The sequence below is a fragment of the Macrotis lagotis genome, chromosome X (assembly GCF_037893015.1).
Source record: "Macrotis lagotis isolate mMagLag1 chromosome X, bilby.v1.9.chrom.fasta, whole genome shotgun sequence".
Lineage (NCBI taxonomy): Eukaryota > Metazoa > Chordata > Mammalia > Peramelemorphia > Peramelidae > Macrotis > Macrotis lagotis.
Window position 1 is genome coordinate 266,831,169 of NC_133666.1, and position 18,710 is coordinate 266,849,878.

At 38.6% G+C, this 18,710-nt stretch overlaps 1 protein-coding gene across 6 annotated transcripts in view; it reads right to left on the minus strand.

Moving 5' to 3' along the window:
• Positions 1 to 11,150: 11,150 nt before the first annotated feature.
• The window catches only part of SETD9 (SET domain containing 9), a 37,237-nt gene continuing 29,677 nt past the window's right edge, over positions 11,151 to 18,710 (minus strand). For 2 of the 6 annotated variants that reach the window (XM_074201690.1, XM_074201689.1), the window contains one exon: positions 11,151 to 11,510. In XM_074201690.1, the coding sequence (XP_074057791.1) occupies positions 11,362 to 11,510 (149 nt within the window). In that variant the 3' untranslated portion in view covers positions 11,151 to 11,361. Of the gene's footprint in view, positions 11,511 to 11,856; positions 11,983 to 15,624; positions 15,753 to 18,710 lie in introns of those variants that run through there. The other 4 variants (XM_074201686.1, XM_074201688.1, XM_074201687.1 and 1 more) reach the window with 4 other exon arrangements.

Here is an 18,710-nt window from a genome sequence, read left to right on the forward strand (position 1 = left end):
ACTATGCCTCTTGCCACACCTTAAAATTAAAATTGTTTAAGAACTTCTTAAGATCCCCTCAACAGTTGTTCCTATTTAAAAAGTACAGTTATCACAAAAGAGCTTTTTATCTTTTTTTTATTTTTATTTAAAGTTTTGAGTTCCAAATTCTAACACTCCTCCCTGAGACAGTAAACAATCAAATATTTGTTATATATGTGCAAATTATACATTTCCATATTAATCATTTTGTATGAGAAGACTGAAAAGAAAAAAAAATGAAAGTGAAAAATTGCCTGCTTCAATCTTTCTCTGAAGGTGATTAGTCTGCATTGTCCTGCTGAGAATAGTGAGGTCATTCACAGTTCTTCATTAAAGAATATATTGCTGTTAGCTTTATGGCATTTTGGCTTGGTTCATTTTACTATGGATGCATCAGTAGGTCTTGCCAGGGTTTCCTGAGACCATTCTGTTTGTTCGATTCAACATGGTCAAAATCAAACCCATCTTCCCCCTAGTCTTCCTCTATCCAACTGATGTATGCCTCTTGAGGCACCACCATCCTCTGAGCCACCCAGGCTTGTCACCTCCATGGCATCCTCTGTTCACACTCCTCATATAGATAGTCCAGTGTTGAGTCAACATGTTCAGCAACTGTGCTGGGGTGTAAAGATCAAGGACAAGCTCACAGGGTGATTATATGCAAAGACATACCCATTATACATATATATATATATATAAAAATATGCATGTATATATATATATATATATATATATACACACATACACACTTGGTTTTATATATATAGATAGATAGTAAGTTAATCCTAGCATCTTGCCAACTGATTTCATATATAGAGAGATGGATAGATGGTTTTATGTATAGATATCTATATATCTATATCTATATATATTAGGTTAATCCTAGCATCTTGTCAACTGATTTCATTTATACATCTACATATATATGTATGTAATTTATTATATATAATATAAACCTTACATTTTATATATATATACTATGTATACACATATACTCATATATGAAATCAACTGACAATATGCTAGGATTAAGGAGAATTAGAAAAGCCTTTTTGTAGAAGTTGGGATTTTAATTGAAATAAGCCAGGAGACTGAGGAAAAGGGGGAAAATTCTGTCTGAGGGGTCACTCTCATCTGGTGGGAAGGTATAAGGGAAAGAAGGACTTGGAGCAACAGGATTTTATGTTTGGAGACACCAGGGTAATTATCAAATCTTGCCATTTCTACCTTTGCAGCATCTTCCTATATGTCCCCTTGCCTCACATAACCCAAAAGAAACCCTCATTACCTCATTACCCTCCTGATTGTTCTCCCAACTTAAGTCTTTCTTCATTCCTATCCATCTTCCCCTCTGCTGCCAAAGTGATTTTCTTAAAGCACATGTCTCATTGCATCACCACCATATTCAGGAAGCTCTGGGCAACTCCATATATCTTCCAACAGGTGATATAAAATGCTCTGTTTGACATTTAAACTTCTACAGAGAGGGGGGCGGAGCCAAGATGGCGACAAGAAGGGATCCAGTCTTAGGAGCTCTCTGATAAAACTCATAAGCTAAGGACTCTAACTAAACTTTCAAGAGACAGAACCCACAAAGGGACCCAGTGAGGCAGTTCTCCTACTCAAGGTAACCTGGAAAAGAGCAGAAAGGCTCTGCTCCCCGGGGTTGGAGGGGCGGCCCGCCGGAGGGGTGGCCCACCAGAGTGAAACAACCTCAGCCTCCTGGAGGCAGCCCCAGGGCACTGGGGGTCTCAGCTCACAGCCGCGGGGGAGTCTCCTGAGCTGCACCCCAGGGAGCACGGGGCACAAAGTGGGGGAACAGCAGGGGGGACCTCTGCCAGAGCGAGCACGTGGAGCCCAGCCTTCAGGGCACACAGGGAGCAGCTTGGTCTTTCTGCAGCCCAGATCCAGAAACAGAAGCAGGCAGAGCTGGTAAGCAGGAGCCCCCAGGGCATGAGCCCATTGAACTGAGGGAGGTGAGTGAAGAGAGACTGCGGAGCTCTGTCCTCTGCCTCTGGAACAGGACTCTGGGGCTCTGACCACATTCAGATCCTGATCCCAGTCTAGGCCCCCCACCATAGAACATCAGGGCCCCCCCACCTCAACCCCGTGGCAGAGGGGGGCACATATGGTCATTCACAGACCAGGAGGGAGGACAGAGCCTCACACACTGAGACCTTTGTGGGAGTTTCCCAAAAGCTCAGGAAGCACCCCCAAACCAGGCCCAGGCTGGGAAAATGAGCAAGCAGAGAAACAAGAGGAAGACCATTGAGAAATATTTTGCATGTGAGCGCAAGAAGGATCAAAATACTCAGTCTGAAGATGAGGAAGCACAAGCTCCTGCATCTAAAGACTCCAAGAAAAACAGAAATTGGGCTCAGGCTATGACAGAGCTCAAAAAAGACTTGGAAAATCAAATGAGGGAGATAGAAGAAAAACTAGGAAAAGAAAGGAGAGAGATGCAGGAAAAACATGAAAATGAAGTCAGCAGCTTAGTCAAGGAAATCCAAAAAAATGCTGAAGAAAATAGCATGCTAAAAAACCAGCTTAGGTCAAATAGATAAAACAGTTCAAAAAGTTATTGAGAAGAATGCTTTAAAAAAATTGGCCAGATGGCAAAAGAGATAAGAAAACTCTCTGAGGAGAACAAATCCTTCAGACAAAGAATAGAATTCAGGGAGATTGGTGAATCTACCAGAAATCAGGAATCAATACTTCAAAACCAAAAAAAAATGAAAAATTAGAAGAGAATGTGAAATATCTTGTTGAAAAAACAACTGATATGGAAAACAGACTTAGGAAAGACAATTTAAAAATTATTGGAATACCTGAAAGTCATGATCAGGAAAAGAGCCTTGACACCATTTTCAAAGAATTACTACAGGAAAATTGCCCTGATATTCTAGAAGCAGAGGGCAAAATAGAAATGGAGAGAATCCACTGCTCCCCCTGAGAAAGAGATCCCAAAAAAACAACCCCTAGGAATATTATAGCCAAGTTCCAGAACTCCCAAGTCAAAGAGAAAATATTACAAGCAGCCAGAAGGACACAGTTCAAATATCGTGGCGCTGCAGTCAGGATCACACAGGACTTAGCAGCACCGACACTGGAAGCTCGTAGGGCTTTGAATACAATATACCAGAAGGCAAAAGAGCTTAGAATGCAGCCAAGAATGAACTACCCAGCAAGGCTGAATGTCCTCTTCTAGGGAAAAAGATGGACTTTTAACGAACCAGGGGAATTTCAAATGTTTCTTTTGGAATGGCCAGAGCTGAACAGAAGGTTTGATCTTCAGATACAGGACTCAGGTGAAGCATGGAGATTGGAGGAGAGGGGGGGAATATGAAGGACTTAATGAGGATGAACTGCATGTATAGAAAAATGATACTGATAATATTCATATGAACCTCAGTTAATAGAGCAGGTAGAGGAAGCTTTTATAGTTGAAGCACAGGAGAAAGCTGAATTTGAAGATAAAATATGGTGTAAAATGGAGTCAATAGAAAAAAAGGGAAATTTAATGTGAGAAAGAAAAAGGAGAGGGGGGAATAGGCCAAGATATTTCATATAAGTTTTTTTTTTATTACAATGAGCTATTGCAATGATATGGAAGTGGGGAGGCAAGGGGGCGTGAGGGAAACTGCTCTCATCAGAGATGGCTAGGAGAGGAAACAGCATATATACTCAATGGGGTATAGACATCTGGAGTAAGAAGGAGAGCGGGGGTACGGGGGAAGGGGTGGGGATGTGAATGAAGGAGGAGAGGATGGACCACGCGGGGGAGAGTGGTCAGATATAACACATTTTCTTTTTTACTTCTTGCAAGGGGCTGGGATTGGAAGGCCTGCCCAGGACCATAGGGCCAGGTGGATTCTGGGCCTAAGGGGTGGTATGGGGGCTCAGGGCTTCTTGGCCCCAGGACCAGGGATCTGTCTGCTGTGCCACTCAGCTACCCTACAGCAGAGTCAGAGTGAAAGGAGAGACAAAATACAGTACATGGTAGTGGAGAAATAAGAAAGGAGTTGCGATCAGCAATGGCAACGTTGGAAAAATATGGAAGTAACTTTTGTGATGGACTTATCATAAAGAATGTGATCCACCCATGACAAAGTTGTTGGTGTTGGAACAAAGACTGAAGCACATTTTTTATTATTATTATTTGGGGGAGGGTGCAGGGCAAATGGGGCTGGGTGGCCTGCCTGGGGCCACATAGCAGGGTGATCTTTGGGTGTCTGGGGCTAGATTCGGACCCAGGTGCTCCTGGCTCAAGGGCCAATGCTCTGTCCACCACCCAGCCACCCCTACTATTATTACTATTTTATTTTATTTTGGGTCTCTTTTTTTCTTTTGGTTTTTGCAGGGCAGTGGGGATCGGGTGGCTTGCATGTCACACAGCTGGGTGATTGTTGGGTGTACGGGGCCAGATGTGGGCTCAGGTGCTAGTGGCTCCAGGGCTGGTGCTTCGTCCATTGCGCCACCTGGCCATACCTACAATTATTACTATTATTTTTTTAATTTTAATTTTTTTCTCTCCCCTTTACTTTATCGCTCAAGCAAGTCTATATTCATGAGGGGGAGGGGGTATTTTGTTTACTCTTAAACAAGAATATTTTATTAATGTAAAAAAAATTCGTACAAAATGAGAATAAATAAATAAAATTAAATTAAAACAAACAAACAAAAATAAATAAATAAACTCCTACAGAGGCAGCTGGTGGCACAGTGGATAGAGAATTGGACCCACGAGTCAGGAAAACAATTCAAATCTGGTCTCACACTTACTAGCTGGGAGCCCCTGGCCAAGCCAGTAACCTGTCTGCTAGTTGCCTTTCTACTGTTCTAGTCTTCTTGTACTTTAATTCCCTCCAGTGTAGCAGCTAACTACACTGACCTGTGTGCTGTTCCTAGCATATACTACTCAATTTCAAACTCATTGCCTTTTTTAAAATATTTTTTCAGTTATCAAAAATCTGCCTTCTTTGTCCCAAGGAGGGACAAAGGGTTTTTAATAATTATAAAACATATTTCTCTGTCCAATATTTCCCCTGCTTCAACTGCACCGCCACCACCACCACCTGCATTCCCATTGAGACAAGAAAGAAACAAGCACAAGAACATGACATGAATATGCATAGGCAAGCAAAACAAATTTCCATATTGGTCATGTCTAAAAAAATATTTCATTCTGCAACTCTATTTCAATATGAGTCCTTTAAAGTTATGGTTGATTAATATGTTGATTTGTTTCTCAGTCTTTCAAAAGCATTTATTTGTCTTTACCACTGTCATTGTATAAATTATTCTCTTGGTTCTGTTCACTTCACTCTTTGGTTTATACACATCTTCCCAGGTTTCTCTGAAACCCTCCCCTCCCTCATTTCTTACAGCACAATAGCATTCCATCATATTGATATACCGTAACTTGTTCAGGCATGGGCAGTTTCCAATTCTCTGCTACATCAAAAATATTTTTGTCCATTCTTAATTAGACTTTGTTTTATTTAGGTTTAATGCCTCCCTTAATCTGTCTTTCCTTTTCTTCTTCCCTTTCCTTCCTATTTCCCTGTTTAGCACAATATACTCCTTTGCATGTGTGTATTCTTCCCTCCTTTGATCAGTTCAGATGGAGATGAGCTTTGTGTCAGCCTTACCCTCTACTCCTTTCTTTTTTTGTAAGGCCTTTACTTGTGTACCCCAATTATCTGAGAGAATTTTCCTTAACCTTCCTCTCCCTCCCCAGTTTATATTCTCCTCCCGTTTCTATTCTTTCAAAACCATAATGTTATAACAGAACCGTGCTCAATCCTTCTGTGTAATTAGCTTGCCTCTATGAATCTCAGTGATGAAGATAGGGATTAGAGAACACATCTCCCCATTTTAGAATATAAACAGATTATCCTTGTTTAATCCTTTCTCATTTTTTCATTCACATTTACCTTTTTATGCTTCTTTTCATCCCTGTCTTTGAACTTCAAAGTTTCTATGAATTTCTGGTATTTTCATCAGGAATGCTATATAGTTAGTTTAAAGTCCTCTATTTTATTAAAGATTCATTTTTCACTCTAGGATTATATACTCAGTTTTGCTGGCTAAATTGTTCTTGGTTGTAAGCCCTTGACTTCTGAAATATCATATTTTAAGTTCTTCAACTGTTTGATAGTGGTGACTTTTAAATTGTGTGTGACTAACTATAGTTTCTTGGTACTTGAATTTTTTCTCTCTGCTTGCAGTATTTTTATTTTGACCTGGAAACTGGATTTTAGCTATCATATTCCTGGAAGTTTTCATTTGAGGATTTCTTTCAGAAAATGATTAAAATTCTTTCTATTTCTACTTTGGCTTATGCTTCTAAGAAACCTATGCAGTTTTCTTTAATGATTTCTTTTTTGTTTTAATAGTATTTTATTTTTCCAATTATATGTAAAGGCAATTTTTAACATTCATTTTTATATGATTTTGAGTGTCAAGTTTTTCTTCCTCCTCCTCCCTTCCCTCTTTCTAAAATAGTAATCAATTTGATATTATCTGTCTTCGTTCATGTAAAATACACTTCCATATTAGACATGTTGTGAAAGAAGAAACAGACCAAAAGGAAAAAACTACCCCCCCCCCAATTTTTTTAAATGAAAGTGTGCTTTGATCTGCATTCACAGTTCATCAGTTTTTTTTTATTTTTTTGCAAGACAAAAGTGGGGTTAAGTGGCTTGCCCAAGGTCACACAGCTAGGTAATTATTAAGTGTCTGAGACCGGATTTGAACCCAGGTACTCCTGACTCCAAGGCCGGTGCTTTACCACTACACCACCTAGCTCCCCCCTTTTTTTTAGGTTTTCATCAGTTCTTTCTATGGATGTGGATAACATTTTCCATCATGAGTCCTTTGTAATGGTCTTGGAAAAATGATTTTTTTGAAATAGGATGTTTGGCTCTTTTTTTTTTGTCATAGCTTTTAGGAAGTCTGATGATTCTTAATTTTTTTCCTCCTTTATTTCTTTTCCAGCCCAATTGTTTTTGCTATGAGATACCTTACATTTTCTTCTGTTTTTTTCTTGGTCTTTTTGCTTTGTGTTATTACTTCTTGTCTCATGGTAACATCAGTTTCTATTTAGCTCATATTCATTTTTATGGAATTTGTGGCTTGGGCAAGGTTTTATACCTGTTGTGCCTTGCCGTTACTTCTCTTTACAATTCTTTCTTTCATATTCCTGTCCTGATTATTTCTCGGAAGGCTTCAGACCAAACCAGAAACTAGTTCTAGCTCCTAGGGTCAGGATGCACAAACCACTGCTTGCTTCTAAATTTTCTTCCTGGTAGTCACACCTTCTAGAACACCTATGTATGAGTACCCCTCGCCCTGGAATACCTTTCCTGCCATCTGTCTTTTCAATGGCTATCTCCTATTCTGGAATGTTCTCCCTCCTCAAAATTCAAAGTCCAATGTTCATAGTTCATAGAGTTTGATAGAACCTTAGAGACCATCCTTTTATTGATGAGCAAAGTGATTCCCAGAGAGGTTGTGACTTACAGAGAAGTTGTGACATCTGTCACACAGATGTAAAGACCAGGATTCAAATCCAATACTTTATTTCCCTAAATTTATCACCTTAATCATTAAACTTCAACTGTCGTTTTTCTATCCATTCACATATTTTCATAAATTCTTCTTATAGGTTGCTCCCAATGATTTGGATTTTTAATACATCACTCTACACTGGGGGGGGGAACCCCACCATATATCTTTCTTTATTCCAAAGGGGCTCCCCATTATGACTCTATGACTAAAGTCTTTTGTTTTCAATCTCAAGGTAACTCAATTTTTAAAATAGCCTCTGGAACACAATTTTGCTAATGACTTTCTGCCCATCTAAATGGATGACTTTCCCTGATATTCTTTTAACCCTCCTAGCCCCCTGGGAAAAACTAACAAATCAGTAAGGCAAGCTTGCTCCTCCTAGATGCAATGCTATTGTTCCCTTGGTGGCTTAAATGTCAAATGATCCTACCCATTATTGATTCCACCAGCTTGCTTGGCACAGATGTAAGACTCAGGCATCCATAGATCCCAGTATCCCCCTGGAACCCTATTTATGAGTGGCTCTAACCACAGCAGCTGTCGACCAGGATCCTGGCAGAGAGGACGTCCAACAAAAAAGGTTATGAGTTCTGGGCTAAAGCTTCACATCTTCCCTCTTGTTCCTATGAAATTTCCAAGGTGTCCCAGATTATTTGGTGTGTCAGCATCTATTTTATTGACAAGATCTAAAACAAAATGTATTTGTCACTATTTTATTTAATATTTACTTATTTATTATAAAGCAATGTGGAGATAATCTGATCTAATTCTGCCATTTTAAAAATATAGAAACTGAGGTCCCAGGAGTTGGTGACTTGCCTGGGGTCCATATAGCTTATTAGCAATGTAGTTAGGACCAGAGCCCAATCTCCAGACTCACAGACCAATATTTTTTCTACTAGACAGATTATGTTGCTTATACTTTGACATGTTTGATTAAAGGTTCCACATGAACATAGTATCTTCTTTCCTAATTTAATATTTATTAAATGCGTATTAGCCCATTATGTATTAGGTACTATCTCAGGCTTTGTGGATACAAAGAACCAAAAAAATAAAGAAAAGAAAAGATCCTTACTTTTAAAGAGCTTACTTGGGGAAGAATATGACATGAAGGGTAAATATAAGAATTTGGAGGAAAAGCACTTTAAACTAGGGGAATTGAGAAATGTTATACATAGGAAGTGATCTTTGAACCTCACTTTGAAGGAAAATACATATTCTGTGTAGTGACAATAGTGTAGCACAATATGCTACACACATCACAAAGGCCCAAAGACAACTGAAGACAGTGTCAGTTGGAAAATCACAGGTAGGACTATGTGGAACTTGAGAGTGAGGGAAGGGGAGATATATGAAATAAAACAAATAAAAAGTAGGCTGCAGCCAAATTATTAAAGACTTTAATACTAATTTGAGTTTTATGTCTTTTACCCATAAGGCAATAGGGAACCACCAAAGGTTTCTGAGCAGAGGAGTTACATTAAAAAAGATTATTTTTGTAAATGTGTGGAGAATGAATTAGAGCAAATGGAAACTAAAGGCCCCAAAAAACTGAGAGTTGAATAGTCATGAAGAGACAAGGGTGGTGATAACATGAGAGAAGGAAAAGGGACAAATATAAGAGATGTTGTGGAAGTATAATCACTAGGAGTTAAAGAAATAAGCATTCATATAGTACCTATTATATGCTAAGCAAGGTGCTACAATGCACAAATATTGTCTTATTTGATCCTTACAACAACCCTCTGAGGTAGATGATACTGTTATCCCCATTTAAAGTTGGGAAACTGAAGCAAAACAAGATTAAGTGATTTGCCCAGGATCATATAGCAAAGAAGTGTATGAGGCTGGATTTGAACTCAGATCTTCCTAACTCTAAGCCTAACATTCCATCCACCAGCTGTCTCTGGAGACGTAAGAAGTGACAGAGGTGGAAGTGCCCAAGATGACTCCAAAGTTGCCAACCTGGGTGATAAGGATGATGATATCCTCAAAAATAATGGGATGTAAAATTTAAGGATGTAAAACATAGTTAACCATAGTATATATGATAAGTTTGAGACTGTCTACAGAGCATCCAGGTAGAAGCTTGTAGCAGGCAGTTAGTAATTCAGGACTTGAGCTCAAAAAATTAGATTTGGATTGATATTTGGAGTCATTTTTGAATAAATGATGACTGAATTCATGGGAACTGATGAGATTACTAAGAAAGGAACAACAACAATAATCAACATCATCACCTAGAAAGTAAATTTTGGTAAAAAAAAATTGCCTATTTATTAACAATAATATCTATATTTTGTTTTTTGATTTGCTAAACACTATACAAATATTTTATCTCCATCAAAATCCTGGGGGGTGGATGGGTACTATTATTAGCCCATTTCATAGAGAGGAAATTGCATCAGGCAAGGGTTAAGTGACTAGTCTAGGGTCATTCTGCTACTAACTAAACTTGGGTCTTCCAAATTACAGATCCAGTGGTCTGTCCGTTATACCACTTAGGTACCTATTACTTGGTGATCTGTCACTGTTAGAATCCAAGGCCAATTATTTTACAATTATGTGCCATCTCAAGAAGTAGGAGGTAGATCAATGTCCTTTCCTCCCCACCTCCCACAATAGACAAGACAATATCATACAGAGTAGTCTCTCCCTCAGGAAAACCAAGGAATGGTAGGGTTACTGTAAACTGTAAACTGTTGTTGTTTTAATATTTATTTTCTATTCCAAATTCTCTCCCTCCCTCAACCCATTTTATCATAAAGCATTTTATAAACTTTCAAGTGAAAATAAAACAGCTATTATTTAAGCATGGAGAAGTCAATGGTTCAAGGCTTGATGACCACCCTCCTTAGCCTAGAATCCTGAGGACTTAACCATGATTACCTCACATCCAGGACTATCTCCTGATTCATATCTGGCCACTGGCTCTGGAGGAGAAAGTGAGGCTGGTGATCTAGCACAGACCCCCTCACTCAAATTCAATTCATGGACTTGTGATGGCATCACCTTCCTGATGGTGTGGTCTTTGAGAATGAAGAACAAAACTACATCAGCAACAACGTGCAGTTTGGTTGTTCAGAGGATAGAGTGTAGGTCTGGAGTCTGAAGGGCTCCTGAATTCAAATCCAGCCTCAGTCACTGAGTAGCTCTATAATGCTGGGCAAGTCACTTGAATGCCATCTACCTCAGATTTTTTTAGCTTCTATGCTGTTATAACACCTACCTCTTCCAGGGCTTGTGAGGATCAAATAAGACAGGATTTGTCAACCATTTTTCCCTTTCTTAGGACCAAGTGAGAAGAAACTCTTTAATGTCATACCTAAAGTAACCTAATAGCAGCCACAGGCATCCCATTCCCAATCGCATCCTCTCCTGAAAGGAAGGATGAAGTTCCTAATAAGCCTGGAACATCGAAGTCACAAAAAAGAATGAACACTGTCGCTCTAAAGTCAAATGAAGTCTGTTAACGCTATGTCTGGTAATACAAAAAAAATGGAACTCTATCTTGGGGATATGCAAGTAAACAAAAAAGACAATGAAAGGATATGTTCAGAAAGTTCCTTTTAATTTAATAAACTAGTGTATATTTGGGTGAAAAACAATTAACTTGGAATAGCAAGACAAATTTTAAAAGCCACTGAAGCAAACAGCTCCCATCACTGCATCAAAATATAAAAGCAATATTTACATGACGATGAAAATCCCCAGTCTAATTAGATCTCCAAGGGCAGATCTCCACGACATGCAACGCACAGAAATTCACTGAGAAAAGCTCTTCTGAGCCAATGAATAGTTAAGTAGAAAACTCGATTCCATCAAGTTAGTTGATAATCGTGTAGTAGTTGGAAAAAAGTTCTTCTCCTTGCTGGATGTCCCTGAGAGCCACAAGAACCACACATCGCAAAGGGCTGTTAGAAACAAAGATGGGAAATTGAGATTTGATTAATTAACTCTGATCAATCTGGAACATTAAGAGTAAGGTGGGCTCACATCTTTAAATCCAACTGTAGATGAGATAAAAATTATAAATGGAATGTTCCTGCTCTTCTGATTCTTCCTTGTCTTAATTTTTAAATTTAATTTCATAATTAACCCAGAAGGGAACAGGAGCTTTGTTCTTTCTTCATTGACCCATAATAAAACAGTAAAGTAGAAATAAGGTAAACATCATTCTGAAGAGAAGACTCATCTTCCTGAGTTTAAATCCAGCCCCAGGCAGTTACTAGCTGTGTCAGCTTGGGCAAGTCACTTAACTCTATTTGCTTCAGTTTTCTCATCTGTAAAATTAGCTGAAGAAGGAAATGACAAACCACTCCAGTATCTTTGCCAAGAAAACCACAAACGGGATCACAAAGAGTTGGGCACGACTGCTTCAAATAACTGAAGAACAACACAAAGTAAAAACTTAGTAAACATTTGTTTATTGATAGGCTGAGATGAAATGTCATTTCTCTAGTGTATACACACACACACACACACACACACACACACACGAGCTGATTTTACAACTTAAGAAAGTAAAGCCCATGGAGGCTAGACAACTTGACCAAAGATAAAAATAACTACTAAATAACAGAGCCAGGATTTGAATCCAGCTCCTCTGACTCCAGGGCTCTCTCTGTTATACCATGATGCCTCCCTAACTAAAATGATCAAAAACAAGTTAGAAAAATACAGCCAGCACCCTCAGAACAAACAAGGTAGAAGTTCTCCCTATTCTTTCTAGAAGGATGTTTTGAGCTTCCCAAGTCTGCACTGACATTGGAGATCTCCTCTGAAAGTGTTGGGTGACATTTTCTGGCCACCTAAATTAATTTTAAGAGTCTAAGTGATCAGGTAGATAGGTGGATTGAGCACGGGCTCTGTAGTCAGGACCTGAGTTCAAATCCAACCAAATCACTTGATACTTAATAGCTAAGTGACATTGGGTAAGTCACTTAAGTCCCCCCCCCCCAAAGTCCTAAGTTTTCACAATGATAAATTATATTCTGGACATTCTATTATTTTTCTTTTGGATTTTTGCAAGGCAATGGGGTTAAGTGATTTGCCTAACATCACACAGCTAAGTAAGTATTATGTGTCGCAGGCCAAATTTGAAATTAGGTTCTCTTGACTCCAGGGCTGGTGCTCTATGAACTGTGCCACCTGGCTGCCCCTGTATATTATATTTTAAAAGATTTATTAATAGATCCTCCTACTAATAGGAAGGTGGGGGTGAGGGATTATCTCCTCCTACACAAGAGCCCCCAGTTAGAAAAGCAACAACTTAAAGTTCACTTCAGATAAAGACAAAAGCTATTTCTGAACACAATTCATGTGATATTGCATCTAAAACCTCTCAAGTTTCTTACATGTTCAACACTTTCTATTCTTTTACCCAATCTATAAGAATGTCAATATTTATTCATTTATTTATTCCATTTTTAGGGGTTTTTTTGCAAGGCAAACAGGGTTAAGTGGCTTGCCCAAGGCCACACAGCTAGGTAATTATTAAGTGTCTGAGACCGGATTTGAACCCAGGTACTCCTCACTCCAGGGCTGGTGCTTTATCCACTGCGCCACCTAGCTGCCCCTGTTTATTCCATTTTGCAAGGAAATTACAGGTGCAAATATACAAAGAAAGGGTCAAGTCTCTTTTTTAATGGGGAAGAGAACATCTTTTTACTGAAGGGGACTGGGAAAGAGCTTGTATTTGAGTGGAACTTAGAGTGAAAGGTTTAAAGCAAATTAGTCACAAAAGTGGATGCACACCTAGCTTCTGACTGATGAGCATGGTTCCCATTTTACATGTAAGATCAGATAGCTCGTTTTTTAAATGACCAACAAGATCTTTACAAGAATAAAGAGTGCTTACAAACAACTTTTAAGTGTTGTAATGGAGACCCCTTGGTGAAGAAGGGAATGGGCAGACTACCAGGTCTGGGTCAGGAAGACCAGAGTTCAAGCTCAATCTTGGGCACTTACGAGTCAAATGACCCTGGGAAAGTCACTTAACCCATCTGCCTCAATCTCTTCACCTGCAAAATGAGGATGATAACAACACCTCCCCCTCCTGGATTATTGTGAAGATTAAATGAAATATTTCTAAATCATATAGCCTAGTGTCTGGAACAAAATAGGTACTTAATAATTGTTTCTCCAAACTTTTCTTCCCAATGTCATGAGTTTATTTCTAGGGAAGATGACTCTCTGTGGGTCTTCTCAATTTACTGGCCTTCAAAATGTTACTTCTGCAGATTCAGTATGACTAGAAAATGTTTGCTTCATTTCAAACTATAGCTTGTCTTCCATCTATATCATATGCTTAACAGCCACTTAAATGGGTAAAAAGAAACTATTCATAATTAGTGTTAAGTCGGTCCCTTTCCCCAATCTAGAGTTCCCCTGTGTGAGTTTATGAACCCAGGGGAAATGGAGAGCAAGATACTTTAAATTGATTAACAGTAAAACCTCATTTGAAGAAGTTGAAGGGTGGGAAAATTAGAGAACTCTTTGAAAGAAATGTCTTACTTTCTTTTAAGTACTGTCTCATTTATCAACAAATACCAACCAAAAGGTAAAAATAAAACTAATTTTAAAATTGTAACTCTTAATAGCCCTACATTGTAAAATAAAGTATCATAAGACTCCTAAATTACACATCTTAGAAATTCTTTTATTAAAAAAGATAACACATTTTTAGCAAATTATACCTCTGAGATTGCTTTATTCAAAAAATAAGCCCATGTTTGATAAAGGAATTATCACAAATCTCCAATTAGTGGTGCTTAACCCTTATGATAATTGACTGAATTGAAGACAATGAGCCCATTTAAGTTACAAAGATATTCTTTCTGCTCACAACTTATAAATTTTATTTATCACCAATAAAATGTCTTTGGAGAGTAAAATATTTAAAACAGATAAATAAGCATACTTGAAACCACCCTATTGGTTTGCAGTCTTTTCTAATGCCCTCCCACTACCTCATTAGATACTCATTTCACCTTGGGGTGGGGGTGGGGGAGTCCTGTTTCACCGTACCCGACTCTACATGTTTTGGAGGTTAAAATAGAAAAGACAAGAGAATAAATCTGGCAACAGAGATTTTTGATTTCCTTTTTCAGTTAGCATTTTTCATTTCAAAGAGCCATGTGTTTACACCATACTAAGGGGAAGCAGGAAATGGATAGGATAATTGTTTTTAACCATCATCTACCTTCAAAGGAATCTGTACTTGGACAAATAAGACCATTCAGTATAATTAGGATTAACTAATTATCTATATTCTGGTCCCAGTTTTTAATCTAATATTAATGTGTCCCAGAGATTGCTCTGGATAAACTCTTTTGGACCAAATGTTTCAAGTTTTTCCTATAGAATACGGGTGTTCTGTTCGGTAGGGACTGTGATTTCACAGATACAGAGAAAAATCAAGTTAAAAAAAAACACCTTTGGCCCAATGTAGGTTGGCACTTGCTCTGAAATTTAGGGTCCAGAACAGAGAGATTAAGTAACTGGATCAGAGTCACAGACCCAAAATGGATCAGAGACAGGCTTTGAATCCATGAGACAGGCTTTGAATCCATGTTTTCCTGGCTCCAAGGTGAACTCTCTATTACATCATACAGTCTCTTATTCTGTTCAACATGAAAGAAAATCCATGATAAAATGTCAATGCTAGCATTATATTCTGCTTAAAAAATACTATGAAATCATGTATATATATATATATATATATATATATATATATAGTATGTATGTATGATGTAACAATTTGAGGAGTATGAAAATAGGTTTAATTTCATCTGCTTGTTCAATGATACCCCCCCAACTCCTATTTTTAAGAGAGGCTAGCATACAATCCTAGGTAACATCTCCCCCTTCCCATCTTTTCACCAAATCAAAATTTATGAATTCCATCAATAAATTTCAGGCCCCAAAAATGTTTTGAGACAAAATCAATTTGAGAAATGCTGTTCTACCCAGCTCTTTCTTCAGAAAAATAGCTAATAAAATATGAGGCAAGAGATAGATACAAACCACTGTTTGGAGAGTTGCTGACCTTTGTGAGTCATGACTGTACATGATGTTCGGGAGATACTGCTTAAATTCTAATGGGAAAAGTTCAGGCACATCAAATTCCTGATAACATACATTAGCTTCTTTGTCTAGAGGAGAGAGGAGGGGGAGGAAGAGGGAGAGGGAGAGGGAGAGGGAGAGGGAGAGGGAGAGGGAGAGGGAGAGGGAGAGAGAGAGAGAGAGAGAGAGAGAGAGAGAGAGAGAGAGAGAGAGAGAGAGAGAGAGAGAGAGAGAGGAGAGAGGAAGAGAGAGGAAAGGAAGGGAGGGAGAGAGAGAAAAAGGGAAAGAGAGAGAGAAAGGGAGAGAAAGGAAGAGAGAAAAAAAGGAAAAAAGAGAGAGAGAAAGGAAGAGGGGGGAGGGGAGAGAGAGATTTTGCAAGTTAGTAAAACATTTTTTTCCTGAACTTAACCAAATAAGATGAGCATTTCCACATACAAGACACAAAGGAAAAAGAAGATTGCAAGAAAGCCACAAAACAGTTCCATGTACAGGCTGTTTCTCTCTCCAAGTTATTTTCAAACCTGTCAGGCTTCATGGTTTTCTACTGACCTTGAATGAATTTTTTAAAAAAGCCATCTAGCATTTCCTGTATTTGTGGAAATAGTGTGTATAGTACCAAGCACCCCCCAAGGCAGCAGCCTTCCAGAATTCTCCTCTTCTCCACAGCGGTCTGCACTTGCAGGAGGTAAGTGACAGGATCAAAGCCACACAGGAAGCTGAGGTCAGATTTCATAACCCAGCAGAGATACAACTCCAGTGTGACCTGCTCAATATTACCATTTGAAGTCAGGAAAAAATAACCAGCAGATGATTGTGAAGCAAGGGGAAATGTTAAAATATCATGGTCAATAAGGACAGGGTGGGGTTTACTTCCCAATAATAAAATTAAAATAACAAAAATAAGGTTCTTGTGTAGCTGACCTTAATATAGTTGCTAAAAAGAGCACCCAAAATGTCACCCTCTTAATAGTCTTCATCAGTGGATTAACTAGACTGACCACAAAACAATCTTGCTTTAAAGCAAAAGTCATCACACATATTTTTCTTCCTATATCACCTTCTATTCGAACAACTGGCCCATTTTATATATGTAGTCCAAAAACAAGATGCTTTTGAAAGCTACCTGTTTTCAAATTCTTGAATCAGAAATTTCCTGCAAGTATTCTGTTAATGAGAAAGTTTTATGGAAAGGGGCAACTTATCATCAGAAACTGAAAACTAAGTAAAGCTGTTTATTTCCAGCCTTTTTAAAAAAAAATTCTATTAATTCACAAATTAAGCAAAATGGTAGAATAAAAAAGCTGCCTAGATTTACATAAAATAAAAATATCTAACTGAACCTATTTTAGAAAAAGAAATTGAATAGGCCATAAATGAACTTCCTAAGAAAAAGTCATCAAGACCAGATGGATTTACAAATGAATTCTATCAAAAATTTAAAGAGCAACTAATTATAATATTAAATAAATTATTTGGAATAATAGGCAAAGATGGAGTCCTATCAAATTCTTTTTATAAAATAAATATGATAGTAATATTTAAACTAGGAAGAACAAAAACAGGGAAAGAAAATTATAGATCAATTTCATTAATAAATATGGACACAAAAAATCCTAAATACAATACTCTGAGGCTTTGCTTGTAAATGTTTAGGGATCCTTCTTTTCTTTTGCATCTTCCCAGGCTCCCTGCCACTATAATAGAGATGATCACCTTTGTCCATTCATCTAGACTCCTCCTCACTTTGGACTTGATTTCAGGACTGGGCCCTGTGAAACTTCAGGAAGGATGTTCTGGGCCGGTTCTATTGCTGTTTTCTTGGGTTTGGAGTACTGTTATTCCAGGATCTCAAGGACAAGTTGGGGATCTGCAAAGTCTTCAGTACTCCCCAAATGGTCTGATTCAAAGCAAAATTTGACTGCTGCCCCCTAGTCTAAACTTTGCAAGTTCCTGAGCCAGGTATGAGCAGCTGCCGCTCACCTCAGCCCAATTTGGCTAGATGGAAAGTTCTGTTGGTTCCAAGCAGCAGCATTGTGGGCTATCCCTTGGGCTGAGATTCCATACTCTGTTACTCTTCTGAAGGGTGGAAGTAAATCTGCCTTTGCACCTGAGGTTATACAACTCAACTGTTGCTGCTGTTATTTGCCTCCAAACGTCCTCCTTTCTCTCAGTATTCAGCCTTGGGTCCCCCCACTCAAGAACACTATTGGCATATAGGGGTCCCCCCAACCTCGACCTGCTCCTGGACCACGAAGCTGGCAATTGGTGCCTGTTGCCATCCTGTTGCCCTCGTGAAGGTCTGGGACTTCCTTCTCCTGGCACAGCCTTTCCCTGGTTGCCGCCAGGCTCCTCAGGCCACAGACCTCCCTGTCTCCTCCCAGTGCTAACCTGGATGGGACAAATGACTCCCTGTGACTTTATGTGGATTTCCCCATCAAGATTCATTCTGGTGCATTTTCTAGATCTGTTGGGAGGACTTTGTGGAGAAGAGTTCACTATCACTCTGCTATCTTCGCTCCTCTTTTTTAGCAGCTGTATTAAGGTCAGCTACACAAGAACCTATTTTTGTTATTTTAATTTTATTATTGGGAAATAAAGCAAAGCTGCTTTACAAATATCATTTCACTCGTATGCTATGGTTATGTGATTTTTACAAATGAGAAAACTGAGGCCAAGAGAGATAAAATGACTTGTCCATGGTCACACTAGTACTGAAGCAGGATTGGAATCCAGGTCTTTTTGCTTCCAAGATCAGTGTTCTATTCCATTGCCTCACCTAATAGCCAAATAATTGCCAGCATTTATAAAGTGCTTTAAGGTTTCTAAAGAACTTCACAAATATCAGCATATTTCAGCCTCAGAATAGAAATAATCACTGTGAAAAATCATTTTACAACTGAGGAAACTGAAGTAGAGAGTGAGGTTAAGTGATTCATCTAGGGTCACTCACACAACTAGTAAATGTCTGAAGTCAGATTTGAATTCAGGTTTCCAGCTCCAGATCTAGAGCTCTCTATGTACTGTGCCATCTAGCCTCCATGCTACCT